Genomic DNA, 18,273 nt, shown 5'->3' on the forward strand with positions numbered 1-18,273 from the left:
GTCACGGAGCTGATGTGTAAACAAAAACCACCCGTGAGAAAATGTAGTGCGTTTGTTTTTTAATGCCAGCATGTCAAATAATCCACGTTATCATTGAAGCAAATATGACTGTTTACAGAGGATTACTGGGTTAAAAAAAATAAATAATATACCTTTAAAAGCATCTAACACTGAAATAAAACGCACTAAGTCAGTCCTGCTTGTTGCTGCTGAATACATCGTCAGTGCGATCTTCACAGATGCTTTTCTCGTGCCTTTCCCAACACTGATTACATTTGAGTATAGCAGAATAAAAAATTTAAAAAAAAAACAGCAATTACATGACTTAAGTTGTAGTGTGGCTTTGTGTGTGGACAGCACTTGAGTATAATGACGTTCCATCAGGGTGAGTGTGTGAAAGTGAGGTTTGATGTCCTTAAGAAGTCTTATTTCCTCCTGGGGTGAGCACGTCGTGGAGGGTGCTTATGTCTGGATCCCGAGGAGAATTTAGAGCCTGGAAAAAGAAGGAAACAAAGAAAAATCTTTTTTTTTTTTTGTCTTTAGCACAAATAAATACCACAACTTATACCAGTAGAGTCTAGCTTGAAATGTGAGGAAGGGGTAAAGTTGTTACTAATTTTCTGTTTAACCACTGCTTAATACTGGATCGAGCCTTCTACAAAGAATGATGATCAACAACAATAGCTACGTAAAAAGATAAAAAGATCAATGCACACGTGTGTAAAAACAAGCTTTTCTGGAACAATATGAATAAAAACCAAAGTCCCGCAGCGTGGAAGCGATTGATGTTCTTTTTTCATTGTTTTCTGAAGTTTTGAGTTTTTTTCTTTTCTCATTTTGTGACGCTGTTTAACAGAATTTAGATTAAGTGAATCGATCCCTGCCTGGGCAGCACGGTGGCACGGTGGTTAGCACTGTTGCCGCACAGCAAGAAGGTCCTGAGTTCAATTCCACCATCAGGCCAGGGTCTTTCTGTGTGGAGTTTGCATGTTCTCCCCGTGTTTGCGTGGGTTCCCTCCGGGTACTCCGGCTTCCTCCCACCGTCCAAAGACATGCAGCTTGTGGGGATAGGTTAATTGGAAAAATCCAAATTGCCACTAGGTGTGAATGGTTGTCTGTCCCTATGTGTTAGCCCTGCGACAGACTGGCGACCTGTCCAGGGTGTACCCCGCCTCTCGCCCCATGACAGCTGGGATAGGCTCCAGCGCCCCCCGCGACCCTGGAAAGGATAAGCGGAAGCGAATGGATGGATGGATGGATGGATCCCTGCCTGCCTTTAAGCTAAAATGTTCAATCCAAAAACCTGACTTAGCAGCAATCAAATAGCCAGCATGAGCAAACATTTTTTTAAAGTCAAACTTTACTCTGGCATTTTTTTACAAGATTATATCAGATTTGTCACGTGGCTATAGATTTATCTCAAAGTACTTTGGCTGATCCCTTATTTCCCAAAGGGTCACCACAACGGATCGATCCATGTTTTTGTTTTTTTTAAATATCGGACTATCAAATAGAAGCTTGTTTCCACTCCTGGAAAACAGTGAAAATTTCAGCTCAAACTTGTTGGAAAATAACTAAAAATTGAGAAAATAATTTAAAATTTCAAGTTATTTTCACAGAAGATAGAGTTAGTAAGTGAGAATTGTGAGATACCCAAACAAAAACTTTTAAATAAAAATCTAAATTGTAACTCGTGAATGTTTTTAGTGCCAGAAATGAGCTTCCATAAGTTCCTGACACAACCCTCCCATTAATCAAAGCTTGGGATTAGGACTAGGAGTGCCACGCAGCCACATGAGAGCACTGCTTGCTGACGTGTATCAAATAAAATTTAGGTCTCAAACTGTGCTGAGTGGCTCCAAAGTGTAGAGCTTCACACATCCACCTAACAAGGGAACGATCCCAGGCGGAGACAAAAATCGATATTTAAAGATTCTCGACCATCTGGCTGAGCTACTTATTAACTAAAGATTAGCTTTAAAATATTGACTATGTAAACAAAACACAACAAACAAATCTATCAAACAAAGAAACAAGAGTTAATATTTGCACAAGTTCTTGTTACAGTGACACCCGGCACTGGCGGGTTTAAGCACATCTAAACTCAATCGGCTTCTTTCTTTATTACACTAGAACAATAATATGAGCAGAAGGATTTGCATGTGGTTTGCTTGAGTTAAGTGGGTTTCACACACGTGCAGTAAATACTGTTTAAATGTTGTAGTTACCAAATGGTGAAAAGGAAAACGCTGGAGGTCCTGGAGTGAGGAAGGGGTTGAGAGGGCTCACATGACTTTGGTCTAGACCAGGCGAAGGGATCACTGCGATAACAAAGACGGGTAACAAAAAGAGGTTACTACAGTCTCAGCTATCGGTCTTTATCTGCAGATTCAGCAAAGCCAACTGCTGTGAGATAATAAGATCAGATTAACATGTCTCATTTTTCACAATTAAAATAAAAATAAAATAAACAGAGTTTTATCAGGACAGAAATTTTACATTTTTAGTGTGTTTTTGGTGACGTGTGAGAGTTTTTTGTGGATTTATATTAGTCTTACTTAAGTTTGATTTAAGGCAAATTCCTTCTAGAAAAACAGGAAAATATTCATTTTGTTTTCATGTTACACCAAACATGAAAAATATCAGTGTAGACCACTGAGCTTTTGATAAAGTGGATGAATTTCTTTTATATTTATATCACATTTCTGTCAGTATCTCCCAGCTGTTACAACAATATCACCCAATTATTATATCACTTTATATTTTTTTATTTAGATATTCTTTATTTTAACTGCCATTTATTATCTAAGAGTTGTTTGAAATCAGTAAATTATACATTTTAATCTTTAATATCTTAATGGTGTGTGACCCTGCTGCCAGGGGAGGTTTATTTAAATGACCCTACAGGCCTTTACACACCGGACACCTAAAATACGTGCGACTATGTAAAACCCTAAAAAATAAATGTATTGAGCTTTGTAAGAGTGTTTAATCCGGCGCAGATAAGATGGTGATTTTGATTTAAAAGAGTGATTTAAGATGATTAAAAATCATCCCTGACCACCAAAACTGCTGCACTGTTTAAAACTGTTAATAAAACCTGTGAATGTGACACACATGAACACTCACATGCAGCTGCTTCCATTTGTACAACTTCCAGATTAAAACTTCGATCCACCACCGTGCAGTCAGACTCGACTGAGAGATCTGGATTCCTTACAATTACTATATTTCTCACTGTAAAAGATAAAAAAGTAGAACAACGTCAACAGACAGTCGACAGAATCATTTATGGTGCAAAAAATTAAAATGTGATACAAATCTTTATATCTACCTCTCTCATAAATGCTGACACATCCGTTCTGACAGACCTCCTGCAGAAGCGCCTTAAAATCTGACACAGCTGTCATCACCGGGCCGAAGGTGAAGTCTGGGTCTGATGCAACCAACGGCGAAGCCGACAGCACAGGTGGAGCATGGAGGGACTGACAGCTCTAAATACAGACCAGGAACAGTGGTGAAGATAAAACTTGAACCACTTTTTTTCCCAAGACTTTGCTGTGGCGGTGTGTTTATGAATATTTCAGCACATGGTGGGCTTAGCAACATAGAGACTAGGAAGGTAAGCTGACGCAGAGATGTTTCCCAGCATGCTATTTATACAGAACACAACAAGGAAGGGTGAGTAGCAGAAATAAGTGGAGGGGTGGCATTCATGACAAAAGACAAGACATAAAATGGTTTGGTCAACGACCACAAGGCACCAGATCCAAGGCTGGGACTACAGTAGTGAAAGATTATCTACGAATGGGTCTGGATGTGATAAAAGCTTAGGAAATTCCTAAGTTTAAGAACTCCCTACAAACAGGGACTATTTTCATTGTGTAGCATATCGTCACAGTAAAATGTCCTGAGAGTGTGATAAACTCTTATCCACCTGAAGGAAATGGATGGGGTCTTCAGCGTGGGAAAGCTTATCCAGTTCATCTTCATTCTTCTTCAGCTCGCCGATCTCCTTCTGAATCTGCTCCAGCAGCTTCTCTGCCTCACCGATGGCCGTCTTCTCCTGAGCTTTAATCAGCTCTCTAACCTCAAAGCGCTTCAGCTCTATTGACCGAATCAGCTCGGAGAAGACTGCGTCGCTTTCCTCGGCTGCTGCACGAGCCGAACGCTGGAGGGAGACAGAGAACAGAACGCCAGGCAAAGAGTGAAGAAAGACCAAAAAAAACTTCAAAAGCTGATAAAATAGCAAATGTAGACCTTTAACAGTAGAAAGATTAGACATTTTTACCATCCAACAGTGAGATGTTGAACATCAGCACTTACGCTGAGAGAGAAAATGGCTTTTCTCAGCTCCTGCACCTCCTTTTCTCTTTGCTGAATCCTCAGCTGGGAGCTCTGCTTGATCTCACTGAGCTGCCTCTGAAGAAAATCAAAAATCAAAAGTCATGTAACTGAACAGAAGTAGATGCATTTCATTCTCTGCTACATTATCCAGATTTCCTGCTACACTGGGCCTGTGCACGGACTGAAGTCAGTTGTCACTAAAACTGAATCACTAAAAAAAAAGAGAAGAAATTAAAAATTATTATGAAGTCTTTCAGTTGTTTAATTCTTTGCTGCTTTTATTCCACACAAATACCCAAAAACAGGTTTGAGGAACTCCAGAGGTGTTTCAAACCCAAACTATAAACTTCACATCTCTGCTCCATTTCTCTGACGAGTCTACAGTTAAACTGTTTGGTCCTACTGTGGATCAGGCTGAAAATGTATTCTAGATTAGATAGTGTGGTGAATTAAAGACACCGAAACACTCAGTGATGAACGTTGGATCTTCTTAACACAAAGGATCTGAGTTATCTGCTTTAATGCGTTCCTCATTAAAACTGCATCACAAATTATGACTCGGTAGTAAAACCCTGAAAACCACTGAGACCTTTAAAATACAATCAATAGCTCAGTTCACAATAAAAGAATAATGAACAGCAGCAGTTAGCAACAGATATACAGAAAATTAAATGATGTTCATTTGCGTGACTATTATTTGAACATGTAAGCAGTGGTTTATATGTTTGCCTATCAAATGGAAAGGCCCTTGGTTAATTCCAGGAAGAGACCCAAATCAATTTGGAATTACAGCATGTCAAAATTTACATGAGGGTGTCAACTTTTCTTTCTTTTTCTTTTGGTGAGATAAATAGGAAAAGATTTGCAGCTTTTCTTTAGATCTATTGGAGTCATTTTAAATATTTTTAAGTTGGTTGCACTTTTTTTCCCTCGTTTCTCTAAGTCAACTTAACAAGTGGCTCCATCAGGTAGTGATTTGCTCAGCAAGTGAAGCGGCGCTGATTTGATTCCAGCTGGAGACACAAGTCCCTTTGGGGTTGTATCTGGTGGAAAACTCAAACATGTGGCGCTTGCAGCTGTGACAAAAGAGCAGCTGAAAATACATTCTTCCTCTCTAAAGCACCCTGACACTTAGTCACATTGATTTTTATACTGCTGTGAATAGGGACAAATATTTGTTCATGCATAGGAGGCTCTGTGGTACAATGGTTGTCATGTTCATCTTACACACAAAAGTCCTTCAGGACTGAAACACAAACCCAACCTACAAGCAAATGTACATACCAGATGAATAAATGAGTTCTCTTATAAAGGAACAGATAAAGTTACCTTTAGTTGAGGATTATTTTATTTTGGAAAAATCTGGAAAATTTGACTTCTTTTCTCACATTTGATGTAAGGTAGAATACAACCCTACAAATGGCAACTGATTGACAAAACCAAATCAGCGCTTTAATGAAACATTCAGAGGTTCATAATTAAAGAATAGACAACACAAAATTAATGAAACAATGGGTTGATTTATAGATAATTACATGGCAACCACTTTGATAATCATTTCAATGCAGCTTCCAGCCTCTCAAATGTCTTTAATTATAAGATTTGCAGCTTTTCATTTTACCCGTGTGCGTGTGTGGTAGATATGTGTCTTTTCTGCCCCATTTCTCTAAAGCATCTTAACAGTTAGACTATTTTTGTCCCCCTGTGAATGGGTCCCTGGATTAGATTAAGTCTTCACTTAAAGAAAAAGAAAAGACGCATTGTTTGACTCTGGAGTGGATTCAGTCCACTGTTAAAAGACGATTTTAAGAGAAAGTGCATGTTGGAAATGTCAACACACATTTGCATCTGTGGATTATGTTTATATGAGAAAAAGACTATATTCACTTTAATGTTTACCTTAAGCTGCACTGCAGTATTTAGACTTTTTAAACCCTGACTACAGTCATACGGAAAAAAACTCTAAGGAAGCAATTAAGATTTTATTTATGTAGCACAAAAAAGGCAAAGTGCAACAAAAATGCTAAAACATAGAAACAAAAAGTTACCCAAAAAGCAAGTTTAAAAAGCTGCTTTTTAAAAGAAAGCACAGACCACACGCTCAGACAGAGAAGATTCCAGAGGGTCTCAGGGTCACTGTTGCAAAAGCTCCGTCCTATTTTAGTTCTCAGCTTTGTATGTTGCAAAGCCAGCAGGCCCTGATCACATGACCTCAGGGACCTGCTGGGGTTGCACGATGGTGCCCATCCCTGCAGCGCTTTAAAAGGCAAAACCAGAATCCTATAGTGGACTCTCCAGATGATGGGGAGCCAGTGCAGCAGATTTAACTGCGGTGTGACATTTGAATACGAAGGAGACTTAGTCAGAACAATTGTACTTGTAAGGTTCTTACCTTTGCTTCCTCTGGCAGTTTGCTATAGTTTAGATTTAGTTAACTGTGTCAAAATGTTTTGTTTCCCTTTATTTTTTTTTATCACTTTAAGTGTTGCTTTTAATCTTTTTATAATATGGGGATATTAGTGAGGGGCAGACTGGGGTTTTAAATCAGGGAAACACTCCAGACAGCACATTGTGGAGGCAGTTAACTCAGCCTCAGAAAAAAGGGAATGAGCTCCATGTGGGAGGCTTCCTCCCTCTGTGTAATTCAGGTGAGGTGATTACCTTCTTCTGCTGTATCTCCTCCTCAGCCAGCACCGTGTCGTGCCCTTTGTGCTCGTCGGTCAGACACAGGGAGCAGATGCAGCGCTTGTCGGTCCGGCAGTAGACCTCGAGCAGCTTGTCATGTCGCGGACAAATGGTCTCCTGGAGCCGCTTGGAGGCAGCCACCAGCTTGTGTTTTTTGAAGGCTGAGGACTCGTAGTGAGGCCGGACGTGATCATCGCAGTACGACGCCAGACAAACCAGGCAGGAGCTGGCCGCTTTGCTCTTCAACCCGATGCAGACGTCACACTCCACGTCGCCGGCTTCGGCAAAAGTTCGGCCAGCTGTCGGTGCCGCGGCGTCCTGGAGTGTCGTGTTCTTAAATATCTCCACCACGTCGGCCAGAATGGTGTTCCTGGCGAGCAGCGGCCTCGGGTTGAAGTTCTGTCGGCACTGCGGACAGACATAAACCCCGAGGTAGTCGTCCTGGTCCCAGTAGTTCTGGATGCAGCCCGAGCAGTAGCTGTGTCCGCACGGTATAGTAACCGGGTCCTTCAGCACGTCCAGACAGATGGAGCAGTTGAACTGGTCCTTGTCCAGGAGCACCCCGGCTTGAGCCATCGTAGAAAACACCAAAGTACAGCTAGAAAGTGACAAATAGCTACTGCTTTGTTTACAGGAAGAGAATGAGGGGGCGTGGCCACTGAGGGCTTTAACAGGACTACTTCCAGTTTCTGTATCGACGGTCGGCAAACGACGAATGGGTGCTTTGCTGCCACCAACTGGCACGGAGCGGGAGTGAGGCGAACAACAGGTTTATCGTACTGCAGACATTCTGGCTTGATGTTCAGAAATGGTAAAAACCAAATATTTCATTCGATTTTGCAAACTGTGTTGTAACGTTATTTTGGTTATTCTCTTAAACGAAATTAAATTATATATAAAGTCTTTAAAATTACTTCTAGAAAACAAACCATAAAAAAATATAATATTCCAAAGCATCTACCCACTGAAATTGTTATCTGAGATAAATCACGTCTTCTATTATAGTTGTTGTTTTTTTCCCCGTCTTTCTCTCTCTCTTCGCATATGTGGCATTTAATTTGTAATCTGTCTAGATGTCTATATTCGCTGTCTATATAACGGGGAAGTAAGGGTACTTAAATTGAATTCTAATAACTTTTTACATGTACTCCCTAAATTTTTAAACAAATATCTGTACTTTCGACACAGACGTGTTACTTTTGGTTAAACTGTATCATTTATAGCGTTTATACTCGGGACTTGGCACACTATGGGAATAACTGCACGCAGTCTGCGTGTTTACTGATGTTTGTTGAGCTTTGTCAAGGTTGCATTGGAGTGAGCTTCTGAGCATACGCGATGTTTTCTTAATGCGATATGATACGGGACTTTGTAAAGAGACAGTTTGGCTTGTTGAATTCTGTATCAAATGCATCAAATGCAATTTAAAAAAAATATCTAATAAGTATATAATAAAAATATATCATACACAACAAGATATAGAAAAAAGAAGAAAAGGGTTAAACAGTTCCAAGTTCCAAAAAATCTGATTTTTTTTGGGCTATTTAAGGAAGGAAGGCAGCTGTTGTACCTGCTGGTTTTAGCCCTTGCTCAGTGAGTAAAATGGGTCGTTCCAGACATTGCATCGAGGGAGAAAAAACTTTGATCAGAAAGTTGATTGGATAGAGGAAAACTTAAAAAGAAGTGCAGAAAATAATTGGCTGCTCAGCTAAAAAGATCTCAAATGCTTTGAAATGGGAAAGAAAACCCGAAACACGTGGTAGAAAAAGGAATACTACCATCCGCCTAGATCATAGAATAACAATAATGGCAAAGAAGCATCCAGTGATGAGCTCCAGAGAAATAAAAAAAGATCTCCATTTACTTGTGAGAACTTCAGTAATCAGAAGATGCTTATGTGAAGCCAAACTATTAGCAAGAAACCTTCATAAAGTACCACTGCTGAAAAAAAAACACATGTATTGAAAAGGTGACAGTTTGCCAAAGAACACATTGACTGGCCTAAAGAGAAGTGGTGCGATATTCTGTGGACAGATGAGAGTAAGATTGTTCTTATTGGGCGTAAAGGCCACTGAATACAAGCCACAGTACACTTTGAAGAAAGTAAAACATGGAGGTGCAAGCATAATGGTTTGGGGCTGTTTCTCATACTTTGGAGTGGGGCCCATTTATCACATAACAGGCACCATGGACCAGTTTCAGTACCTAAAAATACTGGAACAGTTCATGTTGCCTTATGCTGACCCTTAAAATGGGTGTTTCAGCAGGAAAACACCCCAAACACACCAGCAAGCGGGCAATATCCTGGTTCCAGACAAAAACAGATTGATATCATGAAGTGGCCGGCCCAATCCCCAGACCTCAATCCGATTGAGAATTAGTGGTGTGACCTCAAAAATTCTGTTCTTAAAGCAAAACCCAAGAATGCAGAAGATCTGTGGAATGTGGTCCAGTCAGCGTGGAGGCAAGTCTAAAATGTTAGTTGTAGATCAGTATATACGGATATACAACTTAATATTAGTTCAGTGCTTAAAGGAAAAAGCCAAATCCTCATTTCATTTTCATTTTATACTATAAAAATTCCAGTTTGTGAATGAAAATGAAGACACTGCTATTTTTGTGAATGATCTAATATTCTTTTTCTTCATTTTCAGTAAAGAAAAGAAAAGAAAACAATATTCATGTTTTTATCTGGGATTCCAGTGCCTTTGTATATATGGAAATACATGCTATTATCATCTCCAAAAATGTTAGAGCACTTATGCAAATATGTGATGTCTTGATGAATCGAGCAGATATTTGAAGTTTTTTTTTTTTTTAAACTTTATTAAAGAGTTGAGCGCGCACGGGCAGAAATGTTGAGCGTGAGCAACACATTTTGAGCAAGCGCAAATGCAAAAACTGAGCGAGAAGGGCTGCTATTGTGTGTGTGTGTGTGACCTCAGGAGGAGGAATTTGACTTTTGCACGCAGGAATGAATTTTGTTCACTCAAATTCAGCTTTTCGTCGCTCAAAATAAATTTCTCCTCAAAATACAACACTTGCACCTGCAAACTTGTTTTTACGTGCGCTCAGAATAGTGGCACAAAAATAACGCCATACAAATACGCTAAACGTCACAAATCTCTAAAAACTCCCAATCTCTCTTTTTCTACTCTCTCTCGCTCTCTCTAGCCATCACTCCTAAAACTTCCCCCTCTTCCTAAACGACCAAATGTCATGTCGCCATATCATTTTTCGATTGGTCGACATGGTGCATTTTTCCACCAACACCAATCATAAGCAGAGAGTGCTTGCTAGACAGTAAACGTGGCGAAACTATTCAGGAAAAAACGCCGAGTATATATTGTTTATCATGACTCTGGTTTTACGTGGCCTATCAACACAATTTAAAAACTGGTATATATATTACTCGTTACTGAAAAAAGTAACGCCGTTACTTGTAAGGGGTAACGCCATTACAAGTAACCGTTATCAATTCTCCTAATTCCGCCGTTACCCCTAATTCCCATCACTGGTCTACATATACATCATTTCTAATGTGGGCCGTGCTGTTTTAGGACAGTGACATGTCTGACACTGACCATGTACCAGTGCCTGAGAACACTGGTGTGGAGGGGGAGATTGCATTCAGACTTCTGAGTTTGAATGCAAAGCAAATGTGTTGTTTAAACTAGAGACAGCTCTTGTGACTGAACAATAAATACTGTTCTGGGAACGAATTAGATTTTACAGTGACAATGAATCTTCCATCGTTTGTTGCATGTTTAAAATCTCAGTTTGCACTTGACACAGCTGTCAATGCCCATGATATTGAGATGTTCTTTGTAGATGTGCCTGTATTGTTGACTGCTTTGAAATTTACATTGAAAACCTGAAAGCAAGGTCAGAAACATATTCTAATTACAAACATTGCTATACAATTAAATGAAAAGAGTTGAGTGTGGAAGAAATGGCAAAAATGTGAAGGTGATTGTGTATTTCTGACATTATTTGTGTCTTTTCTGGAGTATAATGAAACCCACATTTTGGAAATTACACCTGTGCCTGTACATCCTTGGGCTCTTGGTCACTGATGGGGGGACTTTTCTAAATGGATTAAAATGTCACAATTGTTGGCACTTTCACGTGGAAGGATTTTGAATGGATACCTATCATTACTTTGACGATCACATTTTTAATCTGGACTCGTTATCTACAAATAGTTTTAGTAACTAAAACTGTAAAAAGCACATTTTCCTGTAAAAACAAGATTAATTTGGTGATGGAAAAATTAAACACATAAAGCTACAGCATCTAAACATAACTATAACAGCCCTGTACTTATGGTTTTTGAAAGTTGCAAATGCTGCTTTTCCAGCTCTGAACAACAAAGGAAAAACTCAGAAAGTCAGAAATTTTAGATTTACATGCCAAATGTTAACTGTTAAATGATCACCTAAAGGCTGTTTAATATAAATTAAGTACATTAGCTGTAAAAATGTCCCGTGAAGTTCTACAAACCAAACTGCATGTGTACTTTGCTCACAAAGACAAAAACAGTGACCCAAACAGTTTCCAGAGCATTTTTAATTGAAAAAAAATGCACTTACATGTTAACAAACACAATAAATAAATTTTGATACATTTCAATCAATCATAAATAGTTGGGACTTAAACAGAGAATGTATAACTTCAAACTTAAAAGAATCTGGTGATCAGTGCATCAACAACATAAATAAAACAGATTAGACATCTTTAAAAAAAAAAAAATCGGATTTCCTTCACACAGAACAGTACATTACTTTGGTCACAAAGGAAAAACTCTGATGCGTTAACGAGAACATCTTTCAAATGACCCCCTCAGTGGACTCAAACATCACTCAGACATTCATTGGTAATTGTGCGTTGCAGGTTTTGAAAAGTTGCCAGCAACCTCATGTTTGCGCATTACACCCGTCAATCGAAAATATAAGCACGCTCTCATAAAATGACACGCAGGCCTGATTGAGGGGCTGTCCTTTTAAAAGCAGATATTTTAATTCTTCATTGCACCGATATATTCATCCCTCATAAGAATTTTTGTTTTCTCCCTTAGGTTAATAATAACTTTGTGCAAAATACTGATAGGGAAATTAAAACAATCGTCAGCACATGTTCATTATATCCATTCAAGTATTTCATTGCACCCATGTCTTTTTTTTGGTGAAAAGTTATAACGTGTTCTAAACTACTAGAAACAGGCACAAAAATATTCTGGTTGTTTCAAAACATGCATTGACGTCAGTGGAAGATTACATTTTGTTCTACATGCTTATCTGAGGTTAGAGGATTTTGCTGAATGAGAATGAAGATGTGTAATGCTGGTCTACTTACAGTCAACTACTGAATAAGCTGCAAGGGTAAAGCTACAAACGCCATTGTGATCCATTTACATACCGAGCATTTGAAACCTTACAGTTCAAGTTTTCATGTTCAGCTCCCCTCGGGTCAAAGAACTTCACGTCTTACAAAAATACACAGCAGGTAGGATTTATTCAAAACAGAGATACTTCTGGAAGTCAACTAAAACACTCTACAATGTTTAAGTGTTTGTGTGCATGTATATGTGCGTGCAATGCTATATATGATATGAAATGTGTCGACACTCATGATACGCAGCGTCATGGTGTGGCTTCACTTGTTCTTTCCCTCTAGTCCACTCTCTGCTCTCAGGGCTTGGCTGCTGGCCGCAATGAAGTTCATCCAGTGTTTGAGGTCCTCCGGAAACTCTGGGCACTCGATCTATAAGCGGACAAAGTGTTAGATGAATAAAATTGATTAATCAGTCAATAATACTCATAGTTTTGTGATACTAAAATGTGACGATTTTGTGGATTCTACTCCTGAACAGAAGCACTTTGAGGATGACGCCACCACTTCCCTTACCTTCTTTTTGCAGATAAATTCAATGATGGTTTCGGGGCTGCAGTGCACCACATTCTGCCTACAGAGCATGATCGCAGAGACGAAGCCATCTTTCTTGGATACAAAACGCTGCTCCAAGTAAAAGGCTTTCTCGTCCCAGCCCAAAACTTTGGTCCGAATCTCAAAAGCCTCACGGAAGACCAAGGAGCGGCGGTACCGGATGGTAGACGCCCCTACCACCAATTTCGCCCCCAGTTTGCGTGAGGCCATGAACAGTCCGTTTCTCATGTAATGGTGAAAGCGTGCAAAGTCACACTCCCTCAGATACCGAGAGTTGTTCATGTGGCCCAAGTAGTCCAAATCATGTGGAAGGACCATGCCTTCGATGCTCTGCTCGGCTAAAATGTCCCGTATCCTGGGCTGGAACCATGCCTGGATGAACACCTGGGCCCCTCGCAGGAAGTACCAAACATCCAGGCTGCAGAAGAGCAGGAGGAGGGCACCCAACGCCAACAGCAACATCTCTCTGGAGAAATAGTTCAAATATTAGCATCAAAAATGAAAACCGAAGTTTTTAGAAAAGAACGTGTTTATTTGCAATGTTACAGTCATTATCTTTTATCTTATTTTTTTAAATTAAAAACATAAGCATTTTTTTTAAAGAGTCTAAATTGATGATTGCCTTCAGGATTAAAATAAATGCATCTTTGACCTCATCAATGACAGTGCAGATGTGGGGGGAAAAAAACAAAACAAGAGATCAGTGTTCCCCTCCTTACACTGACTTGAAATTAACCTGGCTAAAAATACAGAAGCAGCATATTTTCACAAGCAGTCGATTCAACCTTGAGGGGATTGTAAAGCTAACGCTTCTCCTTTAAAATGAACGGCCTGCAGATTGCTGTCAAAGCCAAATCTGTTAGCTTAGCCGCTAGCTGCCAGCAGCCGGTGCCCTCGGAATTAAAGCGAGCACAGCCTCCTCGCACAGCCGCCACACTTCAGTTCACCATATCAGACATTAAGCGTCAACCATACAGACGGCAGAAGTATCTTTTAATGCCCGTGAAACTCACTGCGCGTCCTGAAGAAAGTGCTATCATGGAAAGCGGTGCAACTTGAAGAAACCGGTAGAATCAATGAACATAATTTCCGGGTGTATGACGACAAGAAGCCTTATTGGTTGACCTGTCGGCATGGTTACACGAAAACGTTTTCGCGTTTTCCAGGGATTGGCGATGCCACAGTTACACGTGATTTAGTTACTTATTTATTTTATATCTTAATTTATTCATTTGAACCTTGGTTAACACAGAGACGGTATGTAAGGTCGTTCCGTGCGCCCTTTCATTCACTAGAAGTTACTGTTTACTTTGTATAAGACAAAATAGTGCTTTTTAAACATAGCACTGCCAATAAATAAAAACATATTAATAATAATAAAACTACTTAATATTTTTATTATATTTTATGGTACGAGAGTTAGTTTTTTTTGTTTTTTTAATGTTCTAATTAGTTTCTGCTCCTAGACAGCTTTCTCCTTTCAGTTGAATTTGCATCTTATTAATATAATATGGAGGGTATTTGTCAGGTAGATTTCAGAGATTCCGAATAGTAATTACAACACAGCACTTTGTGGAGGAATTTGACTCATAAGGCCATTCCAAGTCTCAACAAATGTATGTATCAAATCCTCAAAAGGCAAGACTAAAGCTAAGAATATTTCCTAGAAATATTTCTTTTAGTTTAGTTTGTTTTGTCAGTAGACAACATCTCAATTACTATGTTTTGAAATTATTTTTATTGCAGTGAATATTTTTCTTCACTCATAGTTTGTAGCTTTGCTTCTTTGTTGGGACACTTTTTATTGTAAGGTAAAAATCCTACAATAATTCAGAGAAAACCTAACAATCAGATGACTTCCTATGAGCAAGCACTTGGTGACAGTGGGAAGGAAAGACCACCAACAGAACCAGGCTCAGTGAGGGGCAGCCATCTGCTGTTACCAGTTGGAGAGAGGGGAGAGACAGGACAAAAAGGGATAGGCTGTAAAAGTGTAAAATACGTAAGGCTTATGGCCAATAATGATACTTAAGTCTACACGTGGCACCTTAGTTACAGAGTAACAATGTACTGGATTGACTTTATCTACTTTTATGAATAGTGTAGATAGTGTATTCTTTTCCGGGTACTTTTTTCCCACTGTTACAAACCTCTGAACCAATTCTAGTTTACAGTGGACATAAAAAGTGTACACAGCCCTGTTAAAATGCCAGGTTTTTGTGACATTCAATGGTATTAACTCAAAATTTGCTTCAACAAAGTATTAGGTTTTCTCCATGGGTTGTCTCCGAGTACTCAGATTTCCTCCCACAGTCCAAAGACATGCAGTTGTGGTGGTTAACTGGTGATTCTAAATGGCTCATAGGTTTAAAAGGTTGTCTGACTCTTGGCGTTAACTCTGCGACAGACTGGCGACCTGTCCAGGGTGTACCGCACCTCTTGCCCTATGGTAGATAGATAGGCTCCAGCCCCCCTGAAGTGGGGGTGAACTGACGGATGAATTGTACAGGTTACAGGTGACATGAAAAGTGAGAAGAGTTTTGGATTGATTTATTGTGGTCTTATTTTTTTACATCAAGAAAAACTGGTATTGAATCTGTTCTCACTTGTAACCGCCAGTCAGCCGTGTGCATGAGAAGTGTTTGTGACATGCTTTATGACTCAGTGTCCAGGCAGCATTCATGACACAGTCGTTCTGACTGAATTTTCAGCTTACTTTTTAAGTTTTACATGAAATCTGTGGATGTTACAAAGGCTGATGTGTCCTGGCGGTTCTGGTCATGCAAACATGTAAACTGTGTGATCATCCCATCACTCAAGCATGATGTCATTCCCTGCTACACCTGTTCACACTGCAACACACACACTCTCATATAAAGTAGTTTAATCTCTTCCCATTTGGTTATAGTAAAAACTTCAAACCAATTTCCTGAATTCTTTTATTGCTGTCACACCACATCATAACACACCTTATAAAACTGTATTACTTATATTTTCTAATATTTTATTAATTTTTACCATAACTGTCAACCTCTCAGAATAATGTAGTGTGCTGTTATCAAGTGTTTCATATCTGCAAATGTTGGAATTTAAATAAAGCTTGTTGTACAAAGTGCAGGCACAAGTGTGTTTAAGTGAAGAGATTCTGAATAGGAGAAGACTTTCCTCCTGGGCTTGTAAACAGGCTGACTCACAAGACGCCACTTTTAATATCTGCCCATGAAAGGTTTTATTTGTTCTTCTCCTCCAGGCCGCTCTCAGCCCTGAGGGCCTGGCTGCTGGCAGAGATGAAGTTGACCCAGTGCTGAAGATCCTCTGGAAACTCAGGGCACTCCACCTGCAGCGTGCAAAACACAAGCTCAATGTTATTCAGCGGGACAGCGTGTGTAACTCATGCATCTGTGTGGTTTCCTCCCTTACCTTTCTTTTGCACAGGTGCTGCAGAATCTTGTCCGGGCTGCCGCGTATGACACTCTGCTTGCAGTACATCACGGCACACACCAAGCCATCTTTTGTCGACACGAATCTCTGCTCAAGGAAAAAGGCTTTGTCATCCCAAGTGACGATGCGACTGCGCAGCTCATAACCCTCTCCGATACACAGAGCCCTGCGATAACGAATGGTTGTGGCCCCCACCACCATTGAAGCCTTGAGGGCCCGCACAGCCTTAAACACGCCGTTACGCATGTAGAGAGAGAAGCGAGCAAAGTCACATTCCCGGAGGTACCGAGCATTGTTCATGTGGCACATGTCGATGTCATGGGGAGTGACCCGGCCTGTTAGGACCTGCTCCGCTGTGATGTCCCAGACTGGAGGCTGAAACCAGGCCCGCAGGATGACCGCTGCGGCCCGCAGGAAGTACCACACATCCACAATGCAGAAGAGAGCCAGCAAGATGGCGAGCACCCACAGCACCCACCACATCTCTCTAGGGAAAAGATATTAATATTTATTAGTATTAATATGGTCATTAAGTGAGATGTATAAAAAGACAAGTCAGCCTAACAAATAATGAGCATAACCGAAGACAGACAGTGTTTCCCCTGTTCAACGGACAGACATTTTAGTTCAAAAACAGAAATGAAAATAAATAAAATATTTAGGGTCAAACACGGGCTCAGTGTGTGTTCACCGTTTAACACCCAGCTGGTCCAGCAGGGTGCTACTATGATCAGACTTCCATAGTAATGAAAAGTGTAAGTAGCAGCCAGGTACTGCTAATCAAATGTGCTTAATCAGTAAGTGAGAGCACCCCTGTAAAACCAGGGGATTTTTGCTGGTTTGGAGCATTCAGGTGTGTGTTAAAAAAAACAACACAGTTTTTCTCAGGCTGGATCTGCCAGCAAATTCACCTAAAGGTCAGACCATGCAGAAATCAGAGAAACTGCAATATGCATGAATTTATTAGCTGGGCATGTACTGCAGCTGATTACTTGAGGTGGATCCTCGTTTTCCCCTTTTAGCACATATAAGACAGCATCAGTAGCCCGACCCACAGTGACTTATGCTTAGAGTAAACGCTTACATGTTTCACACTTATTTACAAATTCCTAAAATTAAGACTATTATTTCTCACTTGTTTTTTATTTCATGAAACACAAGTGAATATTTTTGCCTCTTCTCCCTGCAGCATGCTGTTGTGATTTAATCAGTTTAATCCAGTGTTTATGTGTCCATACCTTTCTGGAGGCACTTCTTCCATTATTGTGAAGGGCAAATGGGGAATCTCTACAGATCCACTGTGATGTACTCCATTTTCAAAATGAGTTTCTACTTTCGTAACACTTGTGCACTGATTTAACAAATCGTTAGGATAAACCGGTGCTGCAGGAAAGACAGGCTGCCTCTGCAAAAGCCGCACGTCTTAAATGCACATGCAGCTCAGAAAATGAAAAGACATACTTTTATTTAGATTTTAACGTAATTTAGTTATCCTTGATTCTCAGTGCTACCTATATGACTACCAAAGCTAAGGTTTGTGTGATATTTCATTACTGCATCCACTAACTTTTATTTCATTTAGATTAAACTACGGTTACGACCAACGTTCAGGGTGGGCTAAGTAAAAACACCGGTTTGTGCGGGCATTAACTGCATTTTTAGTAAAAACAAGTTAAAGAAAGTGGGAAAAGACGAATAACCGTCAACGTGTTTACGCTTTACAATAGGTAAAGTGCTCACCTGCTGTCCGCTTCGTCCTGTTCAGACTGTCGAGTCGACACCACTCAGAGCGCTGAGCACAAGTAAAACAAAAAGCGATAAACGCGGATAATACTCTTCCGGTGATGGCCTTCA

At 40.0% G+C, this 18,273-nt stretch overlaps 3 protein-coding genes and 1 long non-coding RNA gene across 5 annotated transcripts; 1 reads left to right on the forward strand and 3 right to left on the reverse strand.

Annotated features, from left to right (window-relative positions):
• Nucleotides 1-39: 39 nt before the first annotated feature.
• Nucleotides 40-7,608, reverse strand: ftr67 (finTRIM family, member 67). 2 transcript variants are annotated; one of them, XM_004542903.6, is made up of 7 exons: nucleotides 7,009-7,608; nucleotides 4,327-4,422; nucleotides 3,938-4,171; nucleotides 3,335-3,494; nucleotides 3,130-3,237; nucleotides 2,229-2,321; nucleotides 40-493 (listed from the first exon to the last, which is right to left on the reverse strand). In XM_004542903.6, the coding sequence occupies exons 1-7, from the start codon at nucleotides 7,606-7,608 to the stop codon at nucleotides 426-428; spliced, it is 1,359 nt and encodes a 452-aa protein (XP_004542960.1). In that variant the 3' UTR covers nucleotides 40-425. The 2 variants fall into 2 exon arrangements, with proteins under 2 accessions (XP_004542960.1, XP_076732879.1); XM_076876764.1 differs by lacking the exon at nucleotides 2,229-2,321.
• LOC143413547 (uncharacterized) lies at nucleotides 6,599-14,055 on the forward strand. The gene is made up of 3 exons (XR_013094148.1): nucleotides 6,599-6,726; nucleotides 7,035-7,843; nucleotides 12,953-14,055. It is a non-coding gene; the product is annotated as an uncharacterized LOC143413547 (long non-coding RNA).
• Nucleotides 11,584-14,104, reverse strand: LOC101465905 (protein THEM6). Its single transcript, XM_004542902.5, has 3 exons — nucleotides 13,992-14,104; nucleotides 12,940-13,444; nucleotides 11,584-12,795 (listed from the first exon to the last, which is right to left on the reverse strand). The coding sequence occupies exons 2-3, from the start codon at nucleotides 13,438-13,440 to the stop codon at nucleotides 12,688-12,690; spliced, it is 609 nt and encodes a 202-aa protein (XP_004542959.1). The 5' UTR covers nucleotides 13,441-13,444; nucleotides 13,992-14,104; the 3' UTR covers nucleotides 11,584-12,687.
• A 1,799-nt stretch (nucleotides 14,105-15,903) lies between these two features.
• them6 (thioesterase superfamily member 6) lies at nucleotides 15,904-18,266 on the reverse strand. Its single transcript, XM_004542901.3, has 3 exons — nucleotides 18,160-18,266; nucleotides 16,399-16,906; nucleotides 15,904-16,315 (listed from the first exon to the last, which is right to left on the reverse strand). Exons 2-3 carry the CDS (start codon nucleotides 16,900-16,902, stop codon nucleotides 16,208-16,210), a joined length of 612 nt encoding a protein of 203 aa, XP_004542958.1. The 5' UTR covers nucleotides 16,903-16,906; nucleotides 18,160-18,266; the 3' UTR covers nucleotides 15,904-16,207.
• Nucleotides 18,267-18,273: the final 7 nt, after the last annotated feature.

This window comes from Maylandia zebra, linkage group LG18 (genome assembly GCF_041146795.1).
Source record: "Maylandia zebra isolate NMK-2024a linkage group LG18, Mzebra_GT3a, whole genome shotgun sequence".
NCBI classification, from domain to species: Eukaryota; Metazoa; Chordata; class Actinopteri; order Cichliformes; family Cichlidae; genus Maylandia; species Maylandia zebra.